At 42.9% G+C, this 27216-nt stretch overlaps 1 protein-coding gene across 3 annotated transcripts in view; it reads right to left on the minus strand.

Annotated features, from left to right (window-relative positions):
• RPS6KA2 (ribosomal protein S6 kinase A2) overlaps window positions 1-27216 on the minus strand; it is a 468026-nt gene that overhangs the window by 242105 nt on the left and 198705 nt on the right. Inside the window, exon 1 of one of the 3 annotated variants that reach the window (XM_007071080.4) lies at window positions 518-926. The exons of the other annotated variants lie outside the window; for them this stretch is intronic. Within the exon in view, the coding sequence (XP_007071142.1) occupies window positions 518-616 (99 nt within the window). The 5' untranslated portion in view covers window positions 617-926. Of the gene's footprint in view, window positions 1-517; window positions 927-27216 lie in introns of those variants that run through there. 3 annotated transcript variants of the gene reach the window in all.

Genomic DNA, 27216 nt, shown 5'->3' on the forward strand with positions numbered 1-27216 from the left:
ATGGGCTGAAGAGAAGATGAATGCAAATACATGACAAGGATGGGAGCCTATAGGAAGACAAAGCAAGGGCAATTACTATCCTGGATAAAAGAACTGTGAGTCACTTTCGCAAACCATGAAAAAAATAATTGAACACCAAGTATTGCAATAGACTGAGTTGTGGGTGGGGTTAGGAAGAATAAAGCAGGCAGCTACTATAGATTCTGGTGCTGTCTGTGCTAATTTAGGTGAATCTGTAATTATTTCAAACAAGTTTATAATGTCCTGATTCAGGTTTCCTTCTCACACGCTATGCCAGTGAAATAAGCCTCAGCAACATGCCAAATATATTTTGCAATATACAGTGCATTACAAAAAAAGCTTAGTGATATTGAAGTAATACCATTGCAAACACCACCACCTATAGAGGAAGATTACCTTTAACTGCTGATTACATCAGCAAGTGCAGCCATCCCCCACCTCTATAAGAAGCACATAAGAGTATTTGCCACATATAAAGAACTTAATAAAAATTTACCTCAAATCTACTTAAACTTGAGCTCTTCGACCGAGACTTCTTGCGGAGATATACTGAAAAGAACCTACGCACTGTGAACTTCTTCATATTCATTTCCATTGCCCCGTTTGAACTACAGTGCAGAGCAGAGAGGAGCTGCAGTGATGAAGAAGGCTAGTGCATCCCAGTTGCCCCTTATATTAAATCCACGGAAGAGAGATTCTCAGAAGTATCTTTGCTAATTCATCAAGTCGTGTACAGCTAGATGCACAGAAGGTATATTACAAGAGCCATCAAATCTTGCAGTGTGCTGCTTGCTGCTCAGAGCATAAGTGCTTTTTACTCTGTCTTTCTTTCCACTGTTTACATTTCAATGCTGCAAGCCGAACTCCCTTTCCACTCCCTCGCTCCCTCGCCTTAGGTCCTACTACATCCAATCAGACTCAGCTTTTGCTGCATACATAATAAGCACCAGAAAATGACAGCTCCCAACTCCCAGGCAGAGCAGGTTTGCAATAAAGAGTAGACGTGTCTATTACTTGCACTCCTGTTCTCCCAGCCAGTCTTTTCCAATCTCTTGGCTTGAGAACTGTAGGGGGAAAATAAGCACATGCTGCATTTCTGTTTTTAGCTTGGAATTTCAGCAGAGCTATAATTACCATATACAATATGGGCCAGATCTGAGAATAAACCAGCTATTGTAAAAGAGATTCTCCTAAGAGAAGATTGAAAGACACCATGAGCCCGCTGCTAAATAGTAGCATCTGAAGCTCATTTTATTCTGTGGACTATATTTTTTACCTTTATCCGTGTGAAGTTAAAACATTTTTTCCTGAACAACATTAAACTCCAGCACACAGCGCAGATATTACAGATTACCTAAAGGCTTTACATTTAAATAGTAGTTTGTACAACACTTTGAAAAGATAAAGCACTATATAAAGGTTAAGTATTCTGATTATTATTATATTGTGATGGGAGTCCACAAATGTTAAATGTTAAAAATGTATACATACATACAGAATAGGAACCTTGCTTTTTGTACAGTATAGAATTATAGAATATCAGGTTTGGAAGGGACCTCCAATTAGGAGGTCATCTAGTTCAACCCCCTGCTCAAAGCAGGGCCAATCCCCAACTAAATCAGTAATTCTGAGTTACTCATTATACTGGACGCATGCAGACCTATGCTTTCCCTCCCTATCTTTTAGATTTCCTTTAGAAAACTACTGCATCTCAATGTGATTCTGAGACCCAAAGTGTTTCTGTGCCAGCCACATACAGCTTGGGCTCCTTGGCCTTAGTTATCTTTCAACTGCTAAAGACCATCAGGACATACCTTTCCGCCTATGTCCTTATATGGAAAGAGAACAGCGCCGAGGACTTATTAATGACTCAACTGAAAAAAGGTCTGAGACAACAGTGACACCACCATACTGGGGAAGGTTCTCAGAGGCTGACTGACAGCACCACTGCAACTGATCAGCCTTAAAGAGAAATACACTTTTTGTGTAAATTGCTTACTGGGTCTCTTCAGGCACCTTCAGGGGCTGTGTCATGATTGTCACAGCCTGCTCTATTGATCGGTTAGTGGCAAGGGTAAAAAAACAACCAACCAAACCTATCTATAACTGCAACAGCAACCATGACTATTTTTCTAAGATGTCACAGAGTTTATGGTCTCAGCTTACACAGGCCCTATCTTCCCCACCTATATCTTCCTGCACCCCACCCCAACTCCTATCAATTATGTAGCTGTGAAAAGCATCTACCCTGTCAGCTGCTCTGACTGTGTCCTCCTCCTCCAGATCCTGTCATTGGCTTCTTCCCATCTTCTACATCAAATGTGAACTCTGTACCCTTGCTTTCAAGGTCCTGGTGAACTTAGGTTTCCACCTAACTTTTTGATCTTGTTTTTTCTTTCCCGAACCACATTGCTCCATACCCGCTGCAAAAGCTTAATAATGCTTTTTATATCCTTCTCTTATCTTGTTTCCACCCAGCCCCTTGTGCCTGGAAGAAGGCATGTCCTAGACCAGTGTTTCTCAATCTTTCCAAATTACTTTATCATTTTCAGGAGTCCGATTTGTCTTGCGTACCCCAAGTTTCACCTCACTTAAAAACTATTTGTTACAAAATCAGACATAAAAATACAAGTGTCACAGCACACTATTGCAGAAAAAAAGATTACTTTCTCATTTTGTCTGTATGAAATTTTAGTTTGTGCTGACTTTGCCAGTGCTTTTTATGTAGCCTGTTGTAAAATTAGGCAAATATTGAGATGGGTTGATGCACCCCTTGGAGGACCTCTGCCTACCCCTGGGGTACATGTACTTCTGGTTGAGAACCACTGTTCTTGACTATTCAAGAAGTACATTATTTCATCACATGAATAAGGAAAGCAAAATCTAGATCTAATATTGTAATTTTTGGGAGGGTGATTAACAAAAGTATTTTTGAACTGTATTAACCATTGTGGTTTTGAATGATAGCTCGGTTGATGGCATAATAGATGGGATTGCTCAGTTTTCTTAAACCTTTTCCATCATATATATGGAAAGCCCATCTATTATGCCATCACTCAAAACCACAGTGGGTTTATAAAGTTCAAAAAATATACTTGTTGTTCACCAAAAAAATAAAATATTTCGATATTAGATCTAGATTCTGCTACCCTTACTTACATGGATGCAATTAGCCCTTCTCAACTCTTACGGCACAAGGAGCTGCACCATCAATTAAAAAAAAAAAGATTTAAAACATGTGGCGTGTCCCAGAGTTAAAAACAGTTATTGATGGCTTTTACTATAAGATCTGTTACTGCCTTCATGTTGCAATGGGATTCTTACAGTCTAATATACTGCAATTTGCAGTCATCATTAAAGGCCATTAAATGAGTCTGCTTTGCAATAAACTCCAAAGAAAAATTATCCAAAACTGTCATGTACTTGTTACGTACCAGGTGTCCTGTCTTATTTTGTTCAAAATTAGGTCCCTCAATAAAAATGAAATATGTTGTTTTTCTATGTTCGTGCCGTAATGATGTTTTGGAAATGTCCTGCAAACACCAGTTTAATAATTATCCTTTGATACTGAGGATTTTAGAGTGAGACTTGGATTACGGGCCCATGCAAAGTGGTAAGAATGCTCCTTACATCCCTGAAAGGCCTTACTCATTATTTCCATGCCTAGACCCACAGAAACAAGCTCTGCAAGCATATTTAAGTCCCCTCTGGAATAGGTGGTCAGCGCGTGGGTGCAGAAGAGCAGGGAGGGTCAGAGTCATGGCATCACTCCCCCACATGGATATACACAGCTCACAGAGTTTAAGGCCAGAAGGAATCACCAGATCTAGTCTGGCTTTCTGCAAAGCACAGGCCACCAACACCGCCCAGCACCCGCGCACTAAACCCAACAACCAAAATAAGATCACAGAAGACTAGATGGTTGTGTGCCACAGGGAGAGAATAGGACGGACCAACGTGCACTAATGCCCAAGGCCCATGAAGTGGCAGGGAAATTATTAAATGGGCATATCCCAGCAAGTGAGCCATATCAACACGCTGCACCCCACAAGCTCACTGCCAATCTGATGTGGGGGGAAATTCCTTCCTAACCCCACATACGGTGATTAGTCAGACCCCAAACACACACCAGCCAGCCAGGCACCTGAGAGAGAGAATGACTGGTGCCATCTCAGAGCCCTGACCCACCCCATCCAATGTCTGGTCTGCAGCAGGGGCCATCCTTGATGCTTCAAAGAAATGATAAAAAAAAAAACAAAACAAAAACCACCAAACCCACCACAACCCCATCCCCAACCTCAGAATCCATTGAGGGAAGGGCAGGAATCTTTCCTCACCCCTGGAGATGGCCAGCTGAAACCCTGAAGCATGAGCTTTAGGAACATAAATTGTAAACTGGAAGAGAGCCCCAGGGCTGCTGAGTCCTTCCCCCACCACCACAACCAGCCCCATAATACAACTACACAAATTTGTCCAACTCAGTCTTAAAACACTAAGTAAGTTGTTTGCCCCACAACTCCTATTGGGAGGCTGTTCCAAAACCTCATTCTTCTGATAGTTAGAAACCTTCTTCTGTTTTCCAGCCTGAATTTCTTCATGGCCAGTTTATACCCATTTGTTCTTGTGGCAACAGTGTCCTTTAGCTTAAATAGCTCTTCACCCTCCATGGTGTTTACCCACAAGTATATTTATAAAGAGCAGTCATATCCCCTATCAGCCTTCTTTTTGCTAGGCTAAACAAGCCAAGCTCTTCCATTCTTCTTTCATAAGACAGGCCCTCCATTCCCCTGATCATCCTAGTAGCTCTTCTCTGACCCGTTCCAGTTTGAATTTAGTTTTTTTGAACATGTGTGATAAGAACTGTACACCTTATTCCAAAGGAGGTCTTACCAGTGCCTTGTACACTGGTACAAATACCAGTGGCACAAATACCTCCCCCCCGCCACTCACTACTGGAGATGCCTCTTCTAATATATCTTAGGATTGCATTTGCTTCTTTCACAGCTGCATCACTTTGGTGGCTCATAGCCATCCCGTGATTGACTCCCCCACACCCAGGTCTGTCTCATCCTCTCATTTCCAACTGATGAACCTCCAGGTTTTGGAGCAGAAATTCTTATGATCAGACCTTAAGTGCATGATCTTGCATCTTGTACAATTGAATTTTATCCCATTTCTGTCACTCCAGTCTTCAGGGTCATCCAGATCTTCCTCTAGAATATTCCAATGCTTCCTAATGTTGTATCATCATTAGCACACTCCTACTTTTTGTGTCAAGGTCATTAATAAAAATATTAAGAGTGATCCCAAGGCAATCCTTCAGGAACTTCACTAGTAACCTACCCTCAGTCTGATATTTTACCTTTCAGAAGAACCCATTGTCTTATCCCCTTTAACCAGTTCCTTATTCACTTTATAATTCTTGTACTAATACGCATCCACTCTAATTTAACTAATATTTTCCCACATGGTACCATGTCAAATTCTTTACAAGGCAAGAGGATGTGGGGGAGGGAATGCTCCTTGACTAATAACATAAAAAAGTACAAATACAGGAAACACATAAACTACATAGATAATAAGAAGTGAAGGCACAGAAAATAGAAAAAAATTCTACAAGTATCATGTGTGCATTTTGTGCTTCTCAGCCACTGTTATTTAGCTTAGCTTCAGAAGAACAAATGAATAAGATGAAGTGTCAGAGTGAAAGACCCATAACTTACAGTTAGCCATAGAATATCCAATTTGCCCAATGACTAATAAAAAGGTACAAGCCAAGGAAGAAATTAGATTAAACTGTACATTCATTGTTTTATGTATAAGCATACTAACAGTCAGATCAACCTGAAAAATTCATTGCACTTCAAAATTCATGGCAGTAAATTATTAATCGGCTTCCCTCTGAGTAATTTTTACTGCCAAAGAACTTGATGGAAATGAAATCCACCAAATGGCTGTGCTTAAGGCAAGAATAAACAACAGAGGTGGGGATCAACTGACATACTTACACTTCATAGTAATATTTATATTTTTGATTCTGATTTATGGTTCTAAACTGAAGCATTAATTGCCACAACACAGAGGTTTTTTTTTAAAAAAAAAGATAAAATGCCTGATTCTGCTTTTTTTGGAGCCAATTGCAAAACTCATTTACTTTGACTTGATTAGGATTGAAACCAAATTGTACAGACAAAAAGTACTTCAACTTAGAGTTTGCTGAGACTAGGTCTTAGTTAACACACATTTCATGGAAGATTTCTAACAATAAAACTTACTACCAGAACTTGTGTGACCCTCACAGATGGCTGTACACAGAACACATCACGAATAATAAAAGTCAAGCACACAACTGGAGGTGGGCAAAAATTTTTGGAAAATCTTTTTTTCCCCTGGAAAATGCAGATGTGGGTCAACTGAAACATTTCATGAATTTGTGTCAGATTCATCAATTTGTTTGACAAAAAATACAAACACCCAATTTTTTGTTTGAAAATTGAAATGTTTCGTTTTGACCTTTTTTAAATGAAATGTTTTGATTTTTCAATTCAATACCACTTTGCTTTTAGAATTTTACTTGAGTTTTATTTTAAAAAGCCTAAAGAACTCAAAGGCAATGTCAAGGCTGAATCCCCACTAGGTCACTCCGAGTGCAGAAGTAGGGGTCTGCAAGGATTTTCAAAATTAATACTTGCCACTCCAGGCTTGTATTAAACTCCCAAGGTTACAGCTTCTCTCTGACCTTGGCTTGGTAAAGGCTGTCACCACCCAAATGCAAAAAACCCCCTTTGAATCCAGGAAGGAGCACTTGGGAATTTCTCCTTGTGGGATACCCTCAAGCCCTTTTACCCCCCTTCCAGGGAAGAGCTGAGAAAGAAAACAAAGGAAATCAGCTAATCAAACAACATGCACAAACCACTTAGGACACCAAAAATCCAATCCTGTTCTTAAAGAAGGTAAATTTTATTAAAAACAAAAAGGGAAAAAATACATCTGGAACTCAGGCTTTTTGCTAGATCTTAAAAGAAACAATTATAAAAATTATAATCTGAGATTAAAGATTACAAGCAAACAAAAGCATCAGAGGTTAGCACAGAGGAGATCCACAAGCCTTACAAAATAAACAGAAATAAACCTGATTGCATCTAGCTAAACATTCTGATCTACTTACACATTTGGAGTTCAGATAAGTAGTTCTAGGTATGATCTGATGATTTATGATCATACCTTGCTTAAAGCTGTTTATAGCATGGCTGCTCTGTCTCTCTAGCCCAGAGAACAACAGTCAAAGGGAAAGTTTCTTTCCTCATTTTAAAAAGTTCTAGCCTTCCCATTGGCTCTTTTGATCAGGTGCCCACTTTTTTTCTTTACCTGGGGGACTTTTTAACCCTTTACAGGTAAAGCAAGTAAAGAATAGTTACCAAGAGGGATTTTACAGCTAACTGGCTGGCTAGGTGTCCATCAAAGGGAGCTATCCCCCCACTTTATTTACCACAGGCAAAATGAAATGCTTTATTTCAGGTAGAACAAAACATGTTGTTCAACCCAAAAAAGAAATTTTTTCAAGTTTTGATTCACAAAAAATATTAGAATTTTTTTGGGGGCGGGGTAGGGGGCAAACCAAAGTGATTTTTTTTTAAATTTCCATTTACTGGTTGAACAGAAAAAAATCAGTTATTCACACAGCTCTATCCAGGAACTGCAGATACAGACCTAAGACATTTACACTCAGCAACAAACAACAATCTATGATGAACCAGAACCTAAAAGGACATGCATGACTGGTTGATGCTGCATGAACTATGAATTTGCAGTAGAGATAAGAGAACTGGGCTAAGTAATTGGAAGAAGGGCTACACAAGTCTTTGAGACATATGACTCTGTCATCCACAAGACATGGGCTTAGTGCAGGAAATTACTGGATGAAATTCTAGGGCCTGTGTTGTGCAGGTCAGACTCTATAACTATAATGGTCCCTTCTGGCCTTAACAATCTGTTTATCTATTAATAAAACTGCAATGACTCTGCTAACTGAGCAAAACAACAGGTAACTGGAGTTATTGCTCTATGTTTCATGGAGTGTTAGTGTTATGTTCCCATCCCAGATGAACGTCTTTAGTTCTGAAGGGAATATATTGTTGACTCTGAATGCAGGGGACTTAATGGGGGCTGAGGAACAAGCCTCTAGGAATCCCTCAACAAGCCTATGAAATGAAAGTATCTAAGGTAAAATTTTGGTCTAAAAAGCAAATGAGACGCTGGGTTGAATTACTCTTGCTATAGAGAATAAAACTGAAAGTGTACAAACTGATGGCACTCTCTTACGTTGAGTAATACATTCAGTTTTGCTTGCCCCTTCTCAATAAGTTTATATGAGAAACAGAAAGGCTTCAGCAACAGGCAATAAATTATTAGAGGCAAGAAAAGGCTTCCGTATAAAAACACATATGATTAGGACCTCATAAATTTAGAAAGGAGAATAAGAGGGTCATGATAAAGGTACAGTATAATTCCAGTTATCCCAATTCCCTGTACCCCAAAATCTTTGTTATCTGAATCCATTGTGTGTCCCCCATGTAGCCCTACATTAGTTATTCACCAGCTAATAACTTCTCAATTAGCCGCTTACCGCTGGTTAGTACTAATCAAGGGCTTTGCACTTTTAATACTTTATACTTTCTATTTTATTAATGAATAAACCCAATGTTATTGCATTTAAATGCTAAAATTATATTAAAACCACTGTGGACACAATTTTAATACAATTTTGGTGGCTTAATAAACTCAAGAGGTTTATTTTTTACTCTTTAATAAAGTACAAAGTATTAAGCAAATATCAGCATTACTTGCTTCATTCACCATATTTCTATATCAGTGAAACTGCAGCTCAATGTAGTACTTTGGTTTCTCCAAACACCTGGTTAGCCGAAAGTTTCATTTTCCCTGAAGCCATTCAGATAAACGGGATAAACCCTAAACCCGAACCCTAACCCAAAACAGAACTAGATAAATTCATGGAGGACAGGTCCATCAATGGCTATTAGCCAGATGGGCAGGGATTGTGTCCCTAACCTCTGTTTGCCCGAAGCTGGGAATGGGCAACGGGATGGATCACTTGATGATTACCTGCTCTGTTCATTCCCTCTGAAGCACCTGGCATTGGCCACTGTCGAAAGACAGGATACTAGACTAGATGGACCTTTAGTCTGGCCCAGTATGGCAGTTCTTATGAGTGTGCTATATATGAAAAATGGCATAAAGAAGGTAAATTAAATACTCCTATTTACGCTCTTGTAGCCACTTTATTCATTTGATAATTTAATTGTTTTATTGTTGTGGTTAACCCAAATGCTATTTCATATATCTATTCATCACACATTGATTATATAAGTAGGGTGAGACTATAGGGGTATAAGATTGACAAGTATTTAGGAGTGATGACTGCATATTCGATATATAAGTAAAGCATGGCTGTAATGAAAGGCCTACAGGGTAAGGCCTGTAAAACTTCAGCTTAGCCTCACTACACTTAAGGAAGCTTGACATAAGTGGGTGACCTAAGAATAACCCTATGCCAATAAAACCACATGATTACTGCAAAGGATGTGCCAATAGGTGATGTTATAGAAAAATAGACTGTAATATACCCATCTAGACTGCATGGTACCTGATTGATACATCATGGAAAGTTCTCTTCTGACTGCAAGTTACCATGGGAACATGTGTACGTAAATATTAATAAGATGTTAATAAGAAAAAAGGGAACTAAGAGAACAACCTATGAAAAGTGGGGGCTCCCAAAATTTATGGGGCATGGAAGTACAGTTAAGGAAAAGAAGGGTTGGAACCCTCATGCATATACAGATGGGTTTGGTGTGCTCAGAACAACAAGACAAAAGCAATTCCCTGATTGCAGCAAAGTGGGAAGACCCCAACGTAAGACCTCATTCAGAAGACTCTAGCAGGAACCACCCCTCTATCAATGACCATCTGTTGAGAGATCCACAAGACTCTAATATCATCTTTGGGTATGAATAAAGCATTGTCTGTTGCTTGGGCTCTCAAGTTGTGTAGATCTGTATGCGAGTGTAACTTATAACTGATAATACAAACAAGATTTTTGACTCGTAACTGTGTTTGTGGTCGCTGTGTTTGCTCTTCATGTGCCCCTAAGAGTCTCCCAGTCTGAGAGAATCTTAAAAGGTAACTTTCACCCCTACTGATTTGAAACTTTGGCTGCACAGGAGCTGAGCTCAGTCCCCAAAGACACTATAGTTTAAACACAGGTCTATCAACCAATTCAAATTTTTAAAAAGGCTACTCTCATAAAAGAGAATCAGGAACAGGTGTTCCAGGAGCATCCACTGAGCAGCATGAAGAAGAAGAGCACTGTCCCCTTGTTGATTATGCAATACACGTTTGCAGCATTACTGTCGCCATGTTGATCCCAGGACATTATTAGCAAGACAAGGGGGGTGAGGTGCTATTTTTTAATTGAACCAATTTTTTTAGTGAAAGAGACCCAAGCTTTTGAGCTACACAGAGACCAGCAGGCGAGCTCTGTGTTGCTCAGTAGCTCGGTCTCTTTCACAGACAGAAGTTGATCCCATAGAAGATATTGCCTAACCCACCTTGCCTGTTATATGATACATGACACTTGCAATGGGATCACCACTTCCCGGTCATGAGCAGATGCAGTGGGCACATTTTCACTTGGCGTGTGTTTCTTCAATATGCAATTGTGAGGCATGTTGTTTTTCTTGCTGTTTTTTAAAAACACACCGATGGATTTGGGTAAGAGTCTCACACATTTTTCTGGTAAAAACAAAGTCCTCTGTCCTTCAAGCTGCTGTATTAGGACAAACCCCTGTTCCTGCTCAGAGCCCCATGGACTGCAATGGGGCTCTGTGAGGGTGCAGGGATATTCCCATACAGAACACAATGCAGGACTTGAGCCACATATACCATATCAAAGATGATTGCTGCTGGTTGCGAGGGGGTGTTAGAAGGGCTAATTTTTCTAGCTAAGTACAAAAAAAAATACACAGAACATTAGGTTAGGGTTTACTTAATAATAAATGACTAGAGGTTTAGGGACTGGAAACAATAATGAAGGCAAGGTTTAAAATAATGGAAATAATACCTACCTATTACACAGAGCTTTACATTTGCAAATCTCAAAGTGCTTCACAAAGGAGGTCAGTGTCATCACCCCCATTTTACAGAAGGTAAAACAGACACAGAGAGGTGAAATGACTTGCCCACGGTCACCCAGTAGGCCAGCAGCAGAGCCAGAACTAGAACCCAGGTCTCCTGAATCCCAGTCAGGTGCTCTATCCATAAGGTCACACACACAAAAATCTTTTTATTTCATCCCCTTGTCCACATGTTGTCTATTTACATCCTACCAGTACGGACTTTGGGACAAAAATCTGTCTCACTGTGTACCTATAAAACACCTGGCACACATTAAAGCGGAAAAAAAATAAACAAAATCATAAATATTAATGTGAAACCAAGTGAAGTGATCCAAACATTAACCAGACTTCCACTTGATTTTGCATGTCCTCAGTACTGCGCGCTAAAGGGAAGTGTGTAATCTGGATCACAGCCATTGTCTGTGGTACATGTTGCAGCCAGGACATCTATTCAGTAGTTGACAGCAAAGTGCTGATGCCAGATCCTTCAGCTGTACCCAGAGTCTACCTAGTGTGTGGTGACAGAAATATATGCAGTTATTTGGCTGTTTCTTCACAAGTTGAGGGTGAAATATAATGCTTTGCTCTCTGCTTGTCTGAAAGCATGCCCCACTGTGTCTCTGCAAAGAACTCCCTCCCTGCTTTCCTCTGCATGGCACAATTATCTGTGTTCCCCCACGCTCTGCTCCAGGGTGCTAGAAATTTGCTGCAGGGCTATACTAACAGCAAATTACAGCTTAGTCTGCACAGGGTTAGTTGTTCTGACAAACAAGCTGGGGGGAAAGAGGTGGTATAAAGGTTCTGCCCCCCTCCACAACCCTCTCTGCTCCAAGGAGAGAAGCAGAAGCCTCACGGCCCTCATTTACTCCTGCACATGTGTACTCAAGTTTTGAGCTGCCAGGGCAGAAGCTTAAGAGGAATGTCTTATTCCCTTGTTATTGCCCTGAACGGGCATGCAGGCTGTGGTGTTCAGTGATCACTCAAAGCTTGAGGTGCTTGCAAGCATCATCATCACAGAAAATCCCAAAGGGAAGTAGCCTCCTTGCAGACAGAGCACCACACAGATGGTTTGAGTGGATGTTAAGTCAATTTCCATCACTGGTGACCTTATGAATAGGGCCCTACCAAATTTCGTGGTCCATTTTGGTCAATTACATGGTCATAGGATTTAAAAGATAGTAAATTTCATGGTTTCAGATGTTTATGTCTGAAATTTCATGGCAGTATAAACATGGGGGTTCTGACCCAAAGAGAGTTGTGGAGGGGTGTGTGTTACAAGCAGAGGTGAAAGTAAGCTGGTACGCCCCGGTGCACCGTACCAGGACCGGCTTTCCGAGAGGGCAATTTAAAGCCCTGGGGTAGCGGTGGTGGGGCTGTGGCGGGGATTTAAAGGGCCCCGGAGCTCCAGCCGCTGCTACCCCCCCGGGGCCCTTTAAATCCCGGCCTGAGCCCTGCTGCCCGAGCCCTGGGGTAGTGGCAGCGGGGCTCTGGCAGGGATTTAAAGGGCCCCGGGGCAGTAGCAGCGGCTGGAGCTCCGGGGCCCTTTAAATCCCCGCCAGAGCCCCGCCGCCGCTACCCCAGGGATTTAAGGCCATGCCTCTTCTGGTTGAGGCCACGCCTCTTCCGGTTGAGGCCACGCCCCCTGCTCAGGACTCCGGTGTACCGGTAAGTCCACTAACTTACTTTCACCCCCGATCACAAGGCTATTGTGGGAGGGTTGTGGGATTGCCTCCCTTATTTTTGTGCTGCTGCTGGCAGGGGTGCTGCCTTCAGAGCTGGACAGCTGAAGAGCAGTGGCTGCTGGCCGGCCACTCAGCTCTAAAGCCAGCACCACCTCCTGCAGCAGCACAGAAGTAAGGGTCTTAGGGTACGTGTGGGGGGGTGACCATACATCTGGGTTTTCCCGGCAGCCTCCTGCCCAGGTCAGGAAGTGACAGCTGGAGCTGCAGCCTCCCTGCATGGTTTCGGGGCTGAAAGCTGGAGTCACAGAGCTTCCTGCAGCCAGGGGAGGTTCCTGGGAGGTGGGTCTGATACAGCTCCAGGAGTGTTTCCTATAGGGCAGAGGTTCTCAAACTGTGTCTGTGGACCACCAGTGGTCCGCAAGCTCCATTCAGGTGGTCCACGGGTAGTTCCCTCTAAGTTGCGCGCCTGGGTGGCCAAACAGGAGAGAATGAAGGGCCACCCACCTAATTAGCGGAGCCGCACAGGCATGACTCCACTAATTAGGTGCCTGGACCCTGGACAAGACACACATGTAAGGTGAGGTGGTGGCCTTGGGGGTGAATGGGGGGTAGGTGGGAGGGGGCAGTGGGATGAGAAGAGGGGGTTGGGGGAATTTGGGATGTGCACGGCTGAAGTGGCCAGAGAAAGAGGCGACTTTCCCCAGCTCCAGGGCCGCAGCTGCCAGGGAGAGATGGCCCTCCTCCTTCCCAGCCTCAGCTCTGTGGCTGCTGTGGTGGGGGACAGAGGGAAAGACCTCCCTCCTTCCCAGTCCCAACTCGGGCTGCCACAATGGGGGAGAGACCCCATCTACTTCCCAGCCCCAGCTCGGGGGCTGCCGTGGCGGGGGGGAGAGGGCACATCCATCGCATAAGAAAGGTAAGACTACGGATATTAAAATATGAGTTGTGTGCATTTATTTGTAGAACAAAAAAAGTTAATTAGGGGTTTTTTTATATAGCGCTTTCATCCAAAGAGCTTTACAATAGTTAGCTAACGGTACAAACAACATTTGGAAAAATCATTAAGTGGTACACCAAGACCCTCAGCAATTTTCAAGTGGTCCTCAGGAAAAAAAAGTTTGAGAACCACTGCTATAGGGGGAAGAGAAAGTCCCATCTCTCCGCAGCCTGGGCCAGGACTAGCAACTGGAGCCTTGCCCAAGGTAGAAGTCCCCGGCTGGGGTTGCCCCAGCCCTGCCCCTCCCCTACAATAGCCAGATTTTATGGTGGAGATCAGAATTCACGGTCTATGATGCATTTTTCATAGCTGTGAATTTGGTAGGGCCCTAATCATGACAACGAAGCATTGTGATCAGGCACAGCCATGGGATCACCCACCATATAGCAGCCTTTCTTGCCACACGCACATTGGAAATTCATTGGTCTTCCATCCTAAGAATATATCTGTACCAAAAAAGCTGCCAAACCTGAAGCAGTGCTGATGGAGGTGATGGTGGTGGTGGTGGTGGGGGGGGGTTTGACTACAGATATCCTCATTTCTTATCTTGTCCTGCCACTTATTATGAAGCAGCTGACAAAGACAACAAGAACCAAAAACATTGATCTGGTGGTCTTCAGCCTTCCTCAGTGCCCATATTAAGGTGTTTGCAGAAGATATCTTTATTCTGTGTCAGGTTCCAATGGGCCCTTCATAGTGACAAGAGCTTCATAGCACACCACCCAGAGTCTATGTTTGGGAAGCTCAGTCACTAAGGGCAAAGTCCCCAATACCACACAGGCAAAGGGACAATCAAGACTTAAGTTACTTGGGCCTGGTCTACACTACAAAGTTAGGTCAACATAAGCCTCCTTGCACTGACCTAGTTGTGCATGTGTCGACACTTAAATTTGTCTCCCACTGATGTAAGCACCCTGTTACAGCGACACAGTAACAGCCTTGAGCAATGAGCAGTGTTAAGCCTTGGTCAATGTACTGAAGTTAACGCATAGTGAGTGTTGACAGTGCATTACCTATGTCAACTCTAACAGTACTCCAGCAGCTATCCCACAATTCCCAAACACGGTCAGCTGGTATAGGAGCAAATTTTCTCTCTACTTAAACTACTTTAAAATTGCATGTTTAAAATGGGGCATTAAGTGCTTCTGCCCTGACAATGGTGGGACAGTAAGCGATGAGGAAGCACCATAAGCATTACTCAGAGGTTGGCTCAAGCGGGCTACTGAAATGCTGTTGCAGTGGGCGCAGAGCCAGTCAATGAGACCAAAACCTTTGTGATTTATTTTGACAGTGAGTTGTGCCATTAGTGTCCCCAACAATCACTGCAGAAACAGGTGGGTGTATAGTCTGCTAGGTGAATGACTACATCAGGGACTTGGCCCTGCTAAGACACATGAGGACCCAGGAGTGCTCTGGTCACAATTGTTAGCTCCACTGCCCAGGGTCTCAGAGACCAGAAGGCCCTTCCTCCCCTTTAAAGCCCTGTGAATTTTTGAAATTCCTTTGCCTGATTGTTCAGCATAACAAGCAAACCTAGGAGCTGGTGAATATTGCAGAGTCCCTGGAAGTCCCTGCAGGAAAAGGAGAGGCAGATGTACTAGGACATAATAGGGCTTCTCCGACAGCAAACACAGATGCTGCCGACTCTTGTGGACCTACAAGTTCAACAATCACAGGCTTGCCTCCCTTTGCAGTAGATGAAGAACTCTATTACAGCACCCCCCTGTACATTACTGCCTCCAAACACTCCATGTGGCTTCCAGGCTGTATCCCTACCCCTACCACTCCACACTGCGGGGGAACATTAAGGACAACAACAACTTCACATACACTGACTTGCGAAAGCCACAGTTGCCGTACACGTAGCTAAAATGCACATGCATATTCTTTCCCCTTGTTAAGTTCTGTTCCATTAATTTATTACATTTTTAAGATACGTGCTTTTAAATTCCATAGATTTTTTTTGCGCTGATTTTGTTCTTAATGATATTGTATTCTTTGGAAAATAATTCATCTTTATCAGTTCACAACATATGCTGCAGAATGCCTAGCAGTACTGAAAGCGCCTACTTGTTATTGCACACTGTGACACAACCTGTAGGATCAGTGACAAAATATAATAATCACAAATGTACAGCAAGCACCACAAAATTAATAGCTGCATTGGTGTACTTCTACAAATACAAGACTATCAAGCACCACATAATTCCTAACAGGCCCCAAAACAACAGGACCAGGACCTTCTTTGCTTCACAGATATTATGCTGGACATAGCAGGCAGCTACAACCACTGGGATTTTTTTTTCACTGAGATCCAATCTTGAGAGTAAATAACTCTAGTGACCTTTCAATCTACCAAAAGCGCATTCAGCTGTCATTCTGCACCTGCTCAGACAGTAGTTGAATCTTTCCTTGCTGCTATCAAGGTGGCTGGCATATGGCTTCATGAGTCAGGGGAGCAAGGGCTAGTCTGGGACCCCAGGATCAGTACTGGTATTTCAACATCACCAATGCTAATCCTCCGGTTGAGAAAAAAGTCCCTGCTTGTAGCTTTCTGAGCAGCCCTGTGTCCTTCAAGATCTGAGCGTCGTGCACCTTCCCTGACCAGCCAACACCGATGTCAGTGAAGTGTCCCCAGTGATCCACCAGTGCTTGTATCACCATGCAGCCCTTCCTATTGATGTACACTGTGGCAATGTGGTCTGGTGCCAAAATAGGAATGTGAGGGCCATTTATTGTTCCACCACAGTTCAGGAGCCTCATTGCTGCAAAGCCATCCACTATGTCCTGCGCATTGCTGGAGGGTCACAGTCCTGTGTAGCAGGAGAGGATTAATGGCTCTGCACACTTGCACCACAATGACCCCCCACAGTGGATTTTCCAACTCAAAAATGATTTCTGATTGACCAGTAGCAATCTGGCATTGAAAATTTCCACAGTGCGATCCCCACTCACTCCTCCACTGTTAGCACAGCTCTCATTTTGGTGTCCCTGTGCTGGAGTGAGCTTGGCACACAGATTGAGGAATGTGGCCTTGCACATCTGAAATTCTTCAGCCACTGCTTGTCATCCCAAACCTGCATTATGATGCATCCCAGTCAGTGCTCATTTCTCGGACCCAGAAGTGGTGCGCCTCTGTCTGCAGCTCTCTGTGAACACAAACAACCACCTTGAATTGGTTCTCAGTATGTACCTCAGCAATCTGTCCTCCCTGAAATCATGTTCCCCACTGATTCGGTTCTTCTTGGGGCTCAGCAAATACTAGAGGATCATAGGTGCTGTACTTGCAATCCGTATGACAAGAATGTAAAGCTGTGCAGCCTCTGTGCTTCTGTGAGAGATGGTGGAAAGTGTGAAAATTATGGGACATTAGATGACAGTATGGGATGGAGACAGTTACATAATGGGAAGTTGACCCTTGCTGCTAGTCATCCCTGTGACTCATTTCTGCCCCACCCTGAATTGCCAAAACTTCCCAAAAGACAATGTGCTAGCTGGTGGCCGGTTGAACTCTGGGACTCCTACCCATAATGCACTGCATTCTGCATCAACACAAGCACTCCTGGTGAGTGCACATAGCTCCTTGTGTTGGCACTAAGTATTCATGCACAAATGTAACTTGCATACGCAAAAGTTTGTAGTATAGACATGGCCTTCTCTACCGAAGGCATTGTGCAAGGCATCTGGTAATTCTGAAAGGTGACCAGTATAAATATGACCACATCAAAGATGTAGAGAACTTTCTGCTTTGAAGGAACTAGTGTTGCTCAATATGCACTGTAAGCCCTCAGACTCAGTACCAATATCCTCTTTAATGGATTCTGTCCGACATCTTCTAATGCCAGATCTTAAAGTTTGGCACCTAAAAAAGCGGCTTCATTTTCAGAGTTGCTGAGCACCCGTTGCTATCAGCAGAGTCAAACACAAGCATTTCTGCTCCTTTGCAGTTGTGTGTGGTTGGATGATTGATTCTGAAGTAATACCTTTCTTCTGGAAAACACAGTGCAAACAAACCTATCTTTTCCAATCCCCTTACAAGCCCTTGCTTGGAGCTAGATGTATACTGGCTCAGTTGTACCGAGACCACTAGTGTTTGAAGCAAATGGCATAGATTTGTACATGCTACTGAACTATCATGATGCAAAGTAGAGGGAACTTGCTCTTTTCTTTCAGTATGGACTCCAATATGCTGTAATACAGCAGTAGTTATACAAGACATATGTCATCCAAAGAGATAGCGCTCATGGCTGAATGATATGGATGTGATGAAGAGGTCTTATTCTAGCTGTGTGATGCCCAGAATATCCATTTCCCTCAACCCCTACAATTTAGAATGAAGCATTATGTCTCTCATGAAAAATGACCTAAAATCGGGTTGTATTGGGTGTTACCTGCAGAGAACTTACTAATACAAAAATACTCTGAAGGCACACAGGTTGTTCTTATTTGTACAGAGAGAACTGGGACAGAAGCAGAAACAGTAGTGGCAGGACAAGACCAGGGAGTTTGATTTGTCTGTATATGTAATAAGACATTTTAGTTCTTTCAAAAGTGTTTGATCTTCAGGTCTGGGGAGTGCTACTCTGAAATGACTGTGGCATTTATTACTACTGCTCCCTCTACCATATGCACTTTCTCATCCACAGACTCCCTGTAATGGCATGATACAAACCTGTCAAGTGACCCCTTCTGGTCAGGGGTGTCTGCAGTCTTTAAATAGTCCCAGCCCTGGTATTGGGCCGAACTCTCAGGGCTTCCTCCCTGGGGGCAATGGTTTCACCCTCCAGCTTTCCAACTGGGCCACTAAGCAGTTCAGATCCCCTTCTGGGGTTTATTGCTGTCCAACTGGCCTATGGGGGGGAGGGAGGGGGGACCCATGCCCACCCACTATTTCAGGCCCCAGCCCAGGGACCCTAAGAATAGCAGTCACATGCTGCAGTGTCTCTTTAATAAACTGCTTTCAGTTCCCTGGGCCACTTCCCACGTGGCCCTAGCCTTCGTGAAATGTTCACTTTCACCTCAAGGCTCTTATATGTTCAGGCCCAGGAGCAAGCCAGGACCTCTTTCTTGCTCCCCCAGTCCCCACCGGCATTGAGCTGTCCATGGTGCTGCAGTTCCCTTTGGCCAGCCACAACCAACATCTGCACTCCTCTGGCTCCAACAAGGAACTGCCTCTGGTCTGCACTGCAGCTTTTTATACTAGCTTGCAACCCTCTGATTGGCCAGCCCATTGCAGCTTCCCCCTGATTGGCTGCTTCCTGTGCAGTCTCTCAGGGCCACTTGAAGGACTTAGCTCCACTGCTCCTTTCCTAGGACAAGTATAGCAGGACCCTGAGGCTTCCAGCAGGAGGCATCTTGGCCTAGTCCACCCCGTCACACACCCCATGAATAAATGATAGCATCATTGTCCATATCAATGTCAGCTTGCTGGGGATTATTTTTAGCATGAAGGGTAGCTAGTCTAACAGCCTGTGTTGAAAGCTCTCCAGTGAGGACAGTGCCAGCTAAAGCTTTTACTCTTGTCACTGGGCCTTTCACTTGGGGCTAACATTGCTTCCCAGCTTCTACTTGAATTTTCCATAGGCTCAAGTAGGAATTTTTTTCCCACCCCACTTCAGCCTCTCCCCCAGCATGCTCCATGAAGGTTGATAAAGGATGCAAATTTTGTTTGCTTGTTTTTGGAAAATCAATAGCAATGGATACTGTCTTCTTATACTGGGGTGGAATTATACTTCGCAGACATGGACGCTATTTGGCAGTTGACTCACCAATAGTCTGAGCACACAGATGTTCATGAATATCCACTTGACTCTGAGCAGCTCCTGTACAAGAGGTAGGGGGTACTTGTTTCATATTTACTAGCTTTGGTTACAAACACAAAAACTACCCAGGAAACTGGCAATCCCATGAAGGAATGTATGTACTAGAGAACCAGCAATATGTAAATCCCTCGTGGTATGCCTGACAGGAAGGCATTATACCTAAGGCTAAGATTTTGTCAGGGATATTTTTAGTAAAAGTCACAGACCGGTCACATATCAAACCGGTAGCTGTGTTAGTCTGTATCCACAAAAACAACGAGGAGTCCAGTGGCACCTCAAAGACTAAAAGCACTCCATGCATCTGAAGAAGTGGGTTTTTTTACCCACAAAAGCTTATGCCCAAATAAATATGCTAGTCTTTAAGATGCCACTGAACTCCTTGCACAGGTCACAGGCATTAAAGAAAAATTCATAGAAGCTGTGACCTGTCACAGATATTTTTTTAGTAAAAAACATTGACAAAATAGGGATCTATGGGTCCCCACGCCACCCACAGGGGGGCAGCTGCAGGGTGGCTGGGAGCTCCAGGGGCCTGCACTGTAGGTTGGGTGTCTGAGCTTCAGGGTCCTGTGCTGCCCACGGCTGGGAGCTTCAGGTGCCCCTGCCACCTGCAGCAGCTAGGAGCTACGGGGTACCCCTGCCACCCCCAGCTCCGGGGATCCTCCGCAGCAGCCAGGGACCCGTGGGAGGTGTCACGGGTGGTGGAGCTCCCTGTCCCGGGACCCCGCGGGTGGCAGGGGACCCTGCAGCTCCTGACTGCCACAAGCTGAAGTCACTGAGACCTCTGGAAGTCACAGATTCCATGACTTCTGTGACCTCCGTCACTAAATCATAGCCTTAATTATACCTAACAGGGTGACTGGTATATGGATTCGGAACACTTTACCCAAAACCTTATTTTTAGTAATACAGGAAGACAAATACCAAATAGCCATTACACTTGCTTTCTTGACAGGTTCAAGAGATGTGGAATCAATATTACTCCTTCAGCTATCAATAGAAGAATGGGCACGGACAATTTTTATGTTGAGGAGACAAAACTTTAAGGAGAACTTCTACCCCCTCATAAAATATCAAAAGATGGGGGTGGGAAACAGGTAGGAAGGACAGCCCATTGATTAGGACATTAGCCTGAGACTAGGCAGATTTGGTTTCAAGACCCTGCTGCACCACAGAGTTCCTCTGTGACTTTAGGCAAGTCACTTAGGCGCTCTGTGCCTCAGTTTCCCATCTGTAAGTTGGGGATAACAACACTTCCCTACTTCACAGGGGTCATGAGGGAAATACTTCAATATTAACGCATTCAGGGCCAGATTTTCAAAGATATTTAGGCACCTAAAATGCAGATATGCACCTATTAGGATTTTAAAAAGCACCTAACTCCTACTGAGAACAGGCCCAAGGTGAACTGAGTTGGGCTCCCAGAAACTGAGATACTAAAAAATTCTAAAATAACTTCTGAAAACTTGGGCCTTGATTTCTTTTATTAATGCAGCTGTCACATCCCTTTTTGGGCTACACAAAGAAAGCCCTGCTTCAAGCTACAGTGATACTACCAACCAATTCCAGACAACACCCAGCATTCTCTGAAATGGGATACTGAAGAGAAAAATGGACCCAAAAAATAAAAAATAAAAAAATAGGTTTGATACATCATAACAAACCCTCTGTCTTTCAGAAAGAGCTATGAAAACAGAGTACACATTGGGGAAAAAACAGTTACCAAAAAACATTTCAAACCTCAAAAAACAGTTGTGTGGGTCCCATTCAAGATCTGGAAAAGGTTCATGGTGGTTCCTATTTTGCCTGAAACAGCTGACCCCATCTTAAGGCAGATGAAGTAAAACCAATTTTAAAATCACCTTCGGTTCATTTTACTTGTAAATACTAAAAACAGGGCATCTATGCACTTCATAATACCATAATGAAACAGGAAAGGGAGCAGTAAACAACATGAACAGGTCAGTGTTAGTGCTCATGGCTACCATGGCATTCTCAGAACTCCTTGCTATAGATATACGACACCAGTGTTACACTATGTGCTGATCTCCCCCTGGGGGCAGTGGTGTGTGCACAGGTGGCACTGTATGGATTAGGGAGTAGTAGCCCTTATCTGACAGACACCCAGAAGACCCAGGGAAGAACTATGGAGCCCCTCATCCCCTAGAGGACAATGTAGGAGGAATGGGGATAGGCTTTAGGGCTCCAAAAAAACCCAAACCCATTTAAGATAAGGTTGGGTGGACCCCAGGGCAGGAAGGACAATGGCAAGAGCGTAAGGCAAAGCTATGTGAATACCATCTAATCAAGTTTAGGACTGTTTCCTCTTAACAGAACCTGAACCCATTATAATTTTGGTGAGTTCACAATTTTATGTGATCCTTTCTCATAGCCTTACATGAGTCCAGCTGTATAGACGGCCTTTCCCTCTGAATTGTAGCATGACTCATTTCATTTAAACCACCAAGCTGTGGGGTTGTACACAGCCTTCTATTTGCGGACTCATTCCTGTCTACTTATGAGATGAGCAAACATAATGCTTCAACAAATGCCTAGGGGGATTTCAACATATGGTGTATGTCTACCCAGTCATCCAACAAGTATGTGAAATTGGTTGTAAGGAGCTTAGAGCAGAAAGTACAATAACGAGATGTCTGATTAATCTAATGCCTACGTAACGGGCAAAGAACTGACAACTCATCATATTAAGTCACTGATAGCCTTTGACATTTTTCATTTAATTAAGTACATTCTTTCAAATCCCAAAGTAACCTATTAATTCCATTTGTGGCATCAATAAATCTAGCAATGTAACACTGACTACATTTTTTTTAAACACAAACATAGAAGTATAGACTCCATTTCTCACACGTGCAATACCAAATTAGTGCTTTGTGTTGTTTATCGTCAACCTACAATAACAATATACAATTAATTCTGCTGTAAACTTCTAAACCTATAATGTTTAATGTATGTTTTGAATACTTCTAAGCATATGTTGGAGGACATAATTAAGTATTTTCACTTCTGCTGCTTTTTTAGCTCAAAATATAAAATGGATGCTCCTGATCATGAAGTTGTAGAACAAGATTTTTTATAAAGAGAACCATATGATCTAAATGCAATACCACCTAATCTAAGAGAGCGCAACATGGTAACACACATCTTAAATTCATTACCCCGCCAGTAACCTGACTTTGAAATCTTTTCTTGCGAACCAGGGTAAGGTCCTACAGAAGCTACCTTTTTCATGAGCAGTGAATACATGCTACATTCAGAATATAGGTGTCCTGAGATCAGAAAGCACTTTACAAATAGTGTACAACTGAGCTGAAATACAACCACTGAAGTGTGACCATTTTGTTCCAGTATAAGAATACTTCCATTTATTCTGAGTCGATATTTTTCCTTGATGTTTGACATGCAATCTTATTGTTTATTTGTGGAATAGTACAGACTGAAATATCTATTCACTGGGAGGTTGGTGGGGACTGCTATTGCTTTTTTCCACAGAGATGCTACAGAAAAGAATTGATTCCATACCTCAGAGATTTAAGACAAGTGACATAATCTACTGCATGGTGGTCACTTCAACTCAACCCAAGGAAAGGTTTGTATAAAAAAAATTCTGGTAACAAGGAAATTCCTATAGAAATTCAAATCACAATCAGTCACATTAATTAATAGACCATTAATCAAATCAAGGAACAAAGAAATTCTCCTGGATCTTAGCTTTCATTTTAAGGTTAGTCTCTAGCTGTATCACTGCAAAGACAACCTTCAAAATATGACCTGATGTCTGCTGGAGAGTGTAGAGTCTGAAATGATCTCTCTGAAGTGTGAACTGCCCCATTCTTTTTTATGGGTGCTAAATCAGATGTCAATGATAAGCCCTCAAATGTCATCATTGTTAAATGTGTCACCGCTCAAAGCATGTAAGGAAGGGGAGAAAATATACGATGAAGATCTGCACCAGCCTTTCCTATGTGCAGGGCATACCTCATCGGCACACAGAAAGGACTAGCAGGGGGAGTAGGATGCAGAAGATGTTTAATGGCTTAAACATCTTAACTTATACAGCCCATGATGACATTCCAGGAGATACAGTTGGGTTCTATTTCTTGAAGAGGGTCTCAGCTTCAAAAAAACATTTGGAAATATTGGATTCTTTCATGGAAAGCATTGTTGACAACACTCTTACAGTGCAATTCTTGTGAAACTGCTTGTTAGCACAGTTTGGATAGCTGCTGCGGTATAGCCATGTTCAAATATTAGGTGAGTTCCAATGTACTTTTTGAACACAGCTGACATGGTTTGAGCTCATCTGCCCCAGCCAGCCAAAATCATGCAGAACATGATTCGTGGGAGCTGCGCTGCAACCATACTTTAATGTAGCTTTCAAAGACAGCTCCTTTCCCAGGGTTGACAGGGTCATAGCAGTATGGCTTGGATCTGATTCACAGAAGCTGCAAATATGTTGAAGCTGTACATCTTCACAAATAGCAGGCACTCCAAGCCCTAACGCAGTAGCTTCTGCTACTAGGACGGCTGGTGAGAGGCAGCACCACACACCACAAAAACGTGGTTTCAATTCCCATTCTCCCAGCCTCCTGCAACCCAGCTAATGGGGCAGGAGTAGGCCATAGTATTTAAAAAAAATGAAAGCTGAGACTTTCACTTATTGCCAAGACCCCAGAAGAGCCAGTCTTCCCTCAGATCCCCTTTCTGCCTGCATTCTTCTTGGTCTCCCCTCTCTCCATCCCACCACCACATGATCCAATCTCTCCTTCACCAGCACCCTGGTTAAGACAAGGTATAGGGGGTGTGGGGAGAGGAATCATTGATTCAAAGTAGCAGACTTCAGGCCAAGCAGCAGGCTCCTCTCCTTCCAGCTGCTGCTACGTAGGGCTTCTCTATATTTAAAACACTGCAGCGGTGCAGCTGGGCCACTGTAGCACTTCGGCATAGACACTTCCTGTGCTGACGTGAGGGATTCTGCCAGTGGCGTACATAATCCACCTCCCCGAAAGGCGGTAGGTAGGTCAAAGGAAGAATTCTTCTGTCAACCTAGCATTGTCTACATGAGGACACAGGTTAACTTAACTATGCTGCTCAGGAGTGTGGACTTTTCACACCCTTTACCAACATAGTTAAACCGCCCTAATTTTCTAGTGCAGACCAGGCCTAGCAGCAGGACAGTTTACACTGGGTTATGATGGAGCGCAGGTGCCAGCAGCTGACAGAAGAGGCACTGACCTGGCTCTCCCCTTGTGGAGAGAGGACAGGTATGAACCAAGAGGTGGCAGTCCCTCCTGGAACTCAGCTGCCAGCGTGCTTGCATTGACTGAGAGTGGATCAAATATTCCCACACTGAGGCCTGGTCTACACTAGAAAATTAGGTTGGTTTAACTAAATTGGTCTGGGGTGTGAAAAATCCACATCCCAGAGCAGCATTGTTAAACTAACCTAATTCCCCATGTTGATCTAGCTACCACCTCTCAGGAGGTGGATTACTTACACCAATGGGAGAGCTGTGCCGCTGGACCTTTTAAGTGTAAACAAGCCCCAAGTTGGGTCCCCAAGTACGACAGGGGAAGGATTTAAAACCCTAAATGAAACCCCACTGACTTCAAAGGAGTCACAAAGCTGTAGTTTACAACAGAATACGGCCCACATGCTTTAGCAGCTGCCAAGCCATTTTCACATTAGATCTAAAACACGGTTCTAATCCCTATAATAGAAATGGCAAATATTTCAGATATAAGGTTATTAAATGTATAGCCAAGCAAAAAGCTGCCGTTCATTGCTCTGAAAACCTTTGCCTTACAATATAAAAATACAGATTAATCAGTATAACCAAATAGCAATCCTATTTGTTGCATTTCTGAAAAACTCTGTTTTACTTTTCCAATACAGAACTTTGAATGTATATTGATTAATCTCAGGCTAGCATTAGTATGTAGAGCAAAATTAATAACACTCTCCAAGCACAGCTGTGTTAGGCTCATAATTTACTGATTAGTCGCCCACAGAGATAAACATTAGAACTATTTCTATGGCAAAAACAAGTGTGTTGCTATCACAGCATTTCCCTGCTTCATAAAAGTTCTGTTGTGAAATTTAACGCAGGGCAGTTTCTCTAATAAAATACTGTGGCCTGCTAGGGGTCTGACAAAACAACGACTGTATTTACTGTACTTAGTCTAGTATGAAGAAAAGGAGGACTTGTGGCACCTTAGAGACTAACACATTTATTTGAGCATAAGCTTTCATGAGCTACAGCTCACTTCATGCATCCGATGAAGCGAGCTGTAGCTCACGAAAGCTTATGCTCAAATAAATTGGTTAGTCTCTAAGGTGCCACAAGTCCTCCTTTTCTTTTTGCGAATACAGACTAACACGGCTGCTACTCTGAAACCTGAATTAGTCTAGTATGGTACATCTAGACTGTACATTTAAAAACAATGCCCTAATCTCTATACTTCTTATTTATAAAAAACAGTGGAAGTAAACAAGGTAAAAAAATATGAAAAAGGTTAAACATCATTACTTCTGTCAGACGAGGTTAAACACTTTATGGATTCAGTTCTTAAAAGGTGTTTCATGTAGCTGCATTTTAAGATCTCAAGAGAATATGTGGTCATGTAATTGACTCAGGCCCCAGTACTGCAATGAGCTCCACACAGATAGACCCTTGAGTCTTCAGAGAGTCCTGCTGAAATCAGCTGGGCTTCCCATGTGTGCAGGAGTTCACTCATGAGGAGTTCATTGCAGAACCAGGCCCACAGTTTGCAGAGAGGATCACAGAATTGTATGCCAATACATGATTTTTTCCCTACAGTACATTTGATGGTGTTTGGGCTCATTTGCCATGTTCCAAGCAATGGAGCTTATAGCACTTTCTTTGTAAAGTTATTCCGCATTCTGATACATCTCAATCTAAAAAAAAAATTATTGTGTGTAAGTGCTTTCAGGCTTGGGACCTTAGTGATTTCTTTCTCTTAACATTTGTCAGAATTTTTTTTAATATACATAAAACTCTGATCTACCTGTCGAGACCGACCCACCCACCCCAGCTTTTGGATGTAAGTGATTACATGGGAAACTCACCTTAAATTCTTTTTAAAAGTAAGTTTCTAGCCCTCTTGGTTGTACGGGAAAAAAAACTTGAAAAGATGAAGAATGCACTCTAACTCAAAAACCAGAAGGCAAATACTACAAACTCACTTCTATTTAAAAACAATATTCATGGTTTCAAAGCCAGTCTCACGCGTGTTGGAATCTGATAGAATTTTTGAACACAGAGTTGAGAATACAGTGATCTATATTTGCTCATTACTGAGGCTGTGTCTACATTTGAAACACAACTGAGGCACAGCCACAGCTAGCGCTTCAGTGTAGACACTTGCTACAGCAGTGGGGGTGACTCTCCTGTTGCTGTGCTAAATCCACCTCCCTGGGAGGCTGTAGTTAGGTTGACGGGAGACTTCTTCAATTGA

The sequence above is a fragment of the Chelonia mydas genome, chromosome 3 (assembly GCF_015237465.2).
Source record: "Chelonia mydas isolate rCheMyd1 chromosome 3, rCheMyd1.pri.v2, whole genome shotgun sequence".
NCBI classification, from domain to species: Eukaryota; Metazoa; Chordata; order Testudines; family Cheloniidae; genus Chelonia; species Chelonia mydas.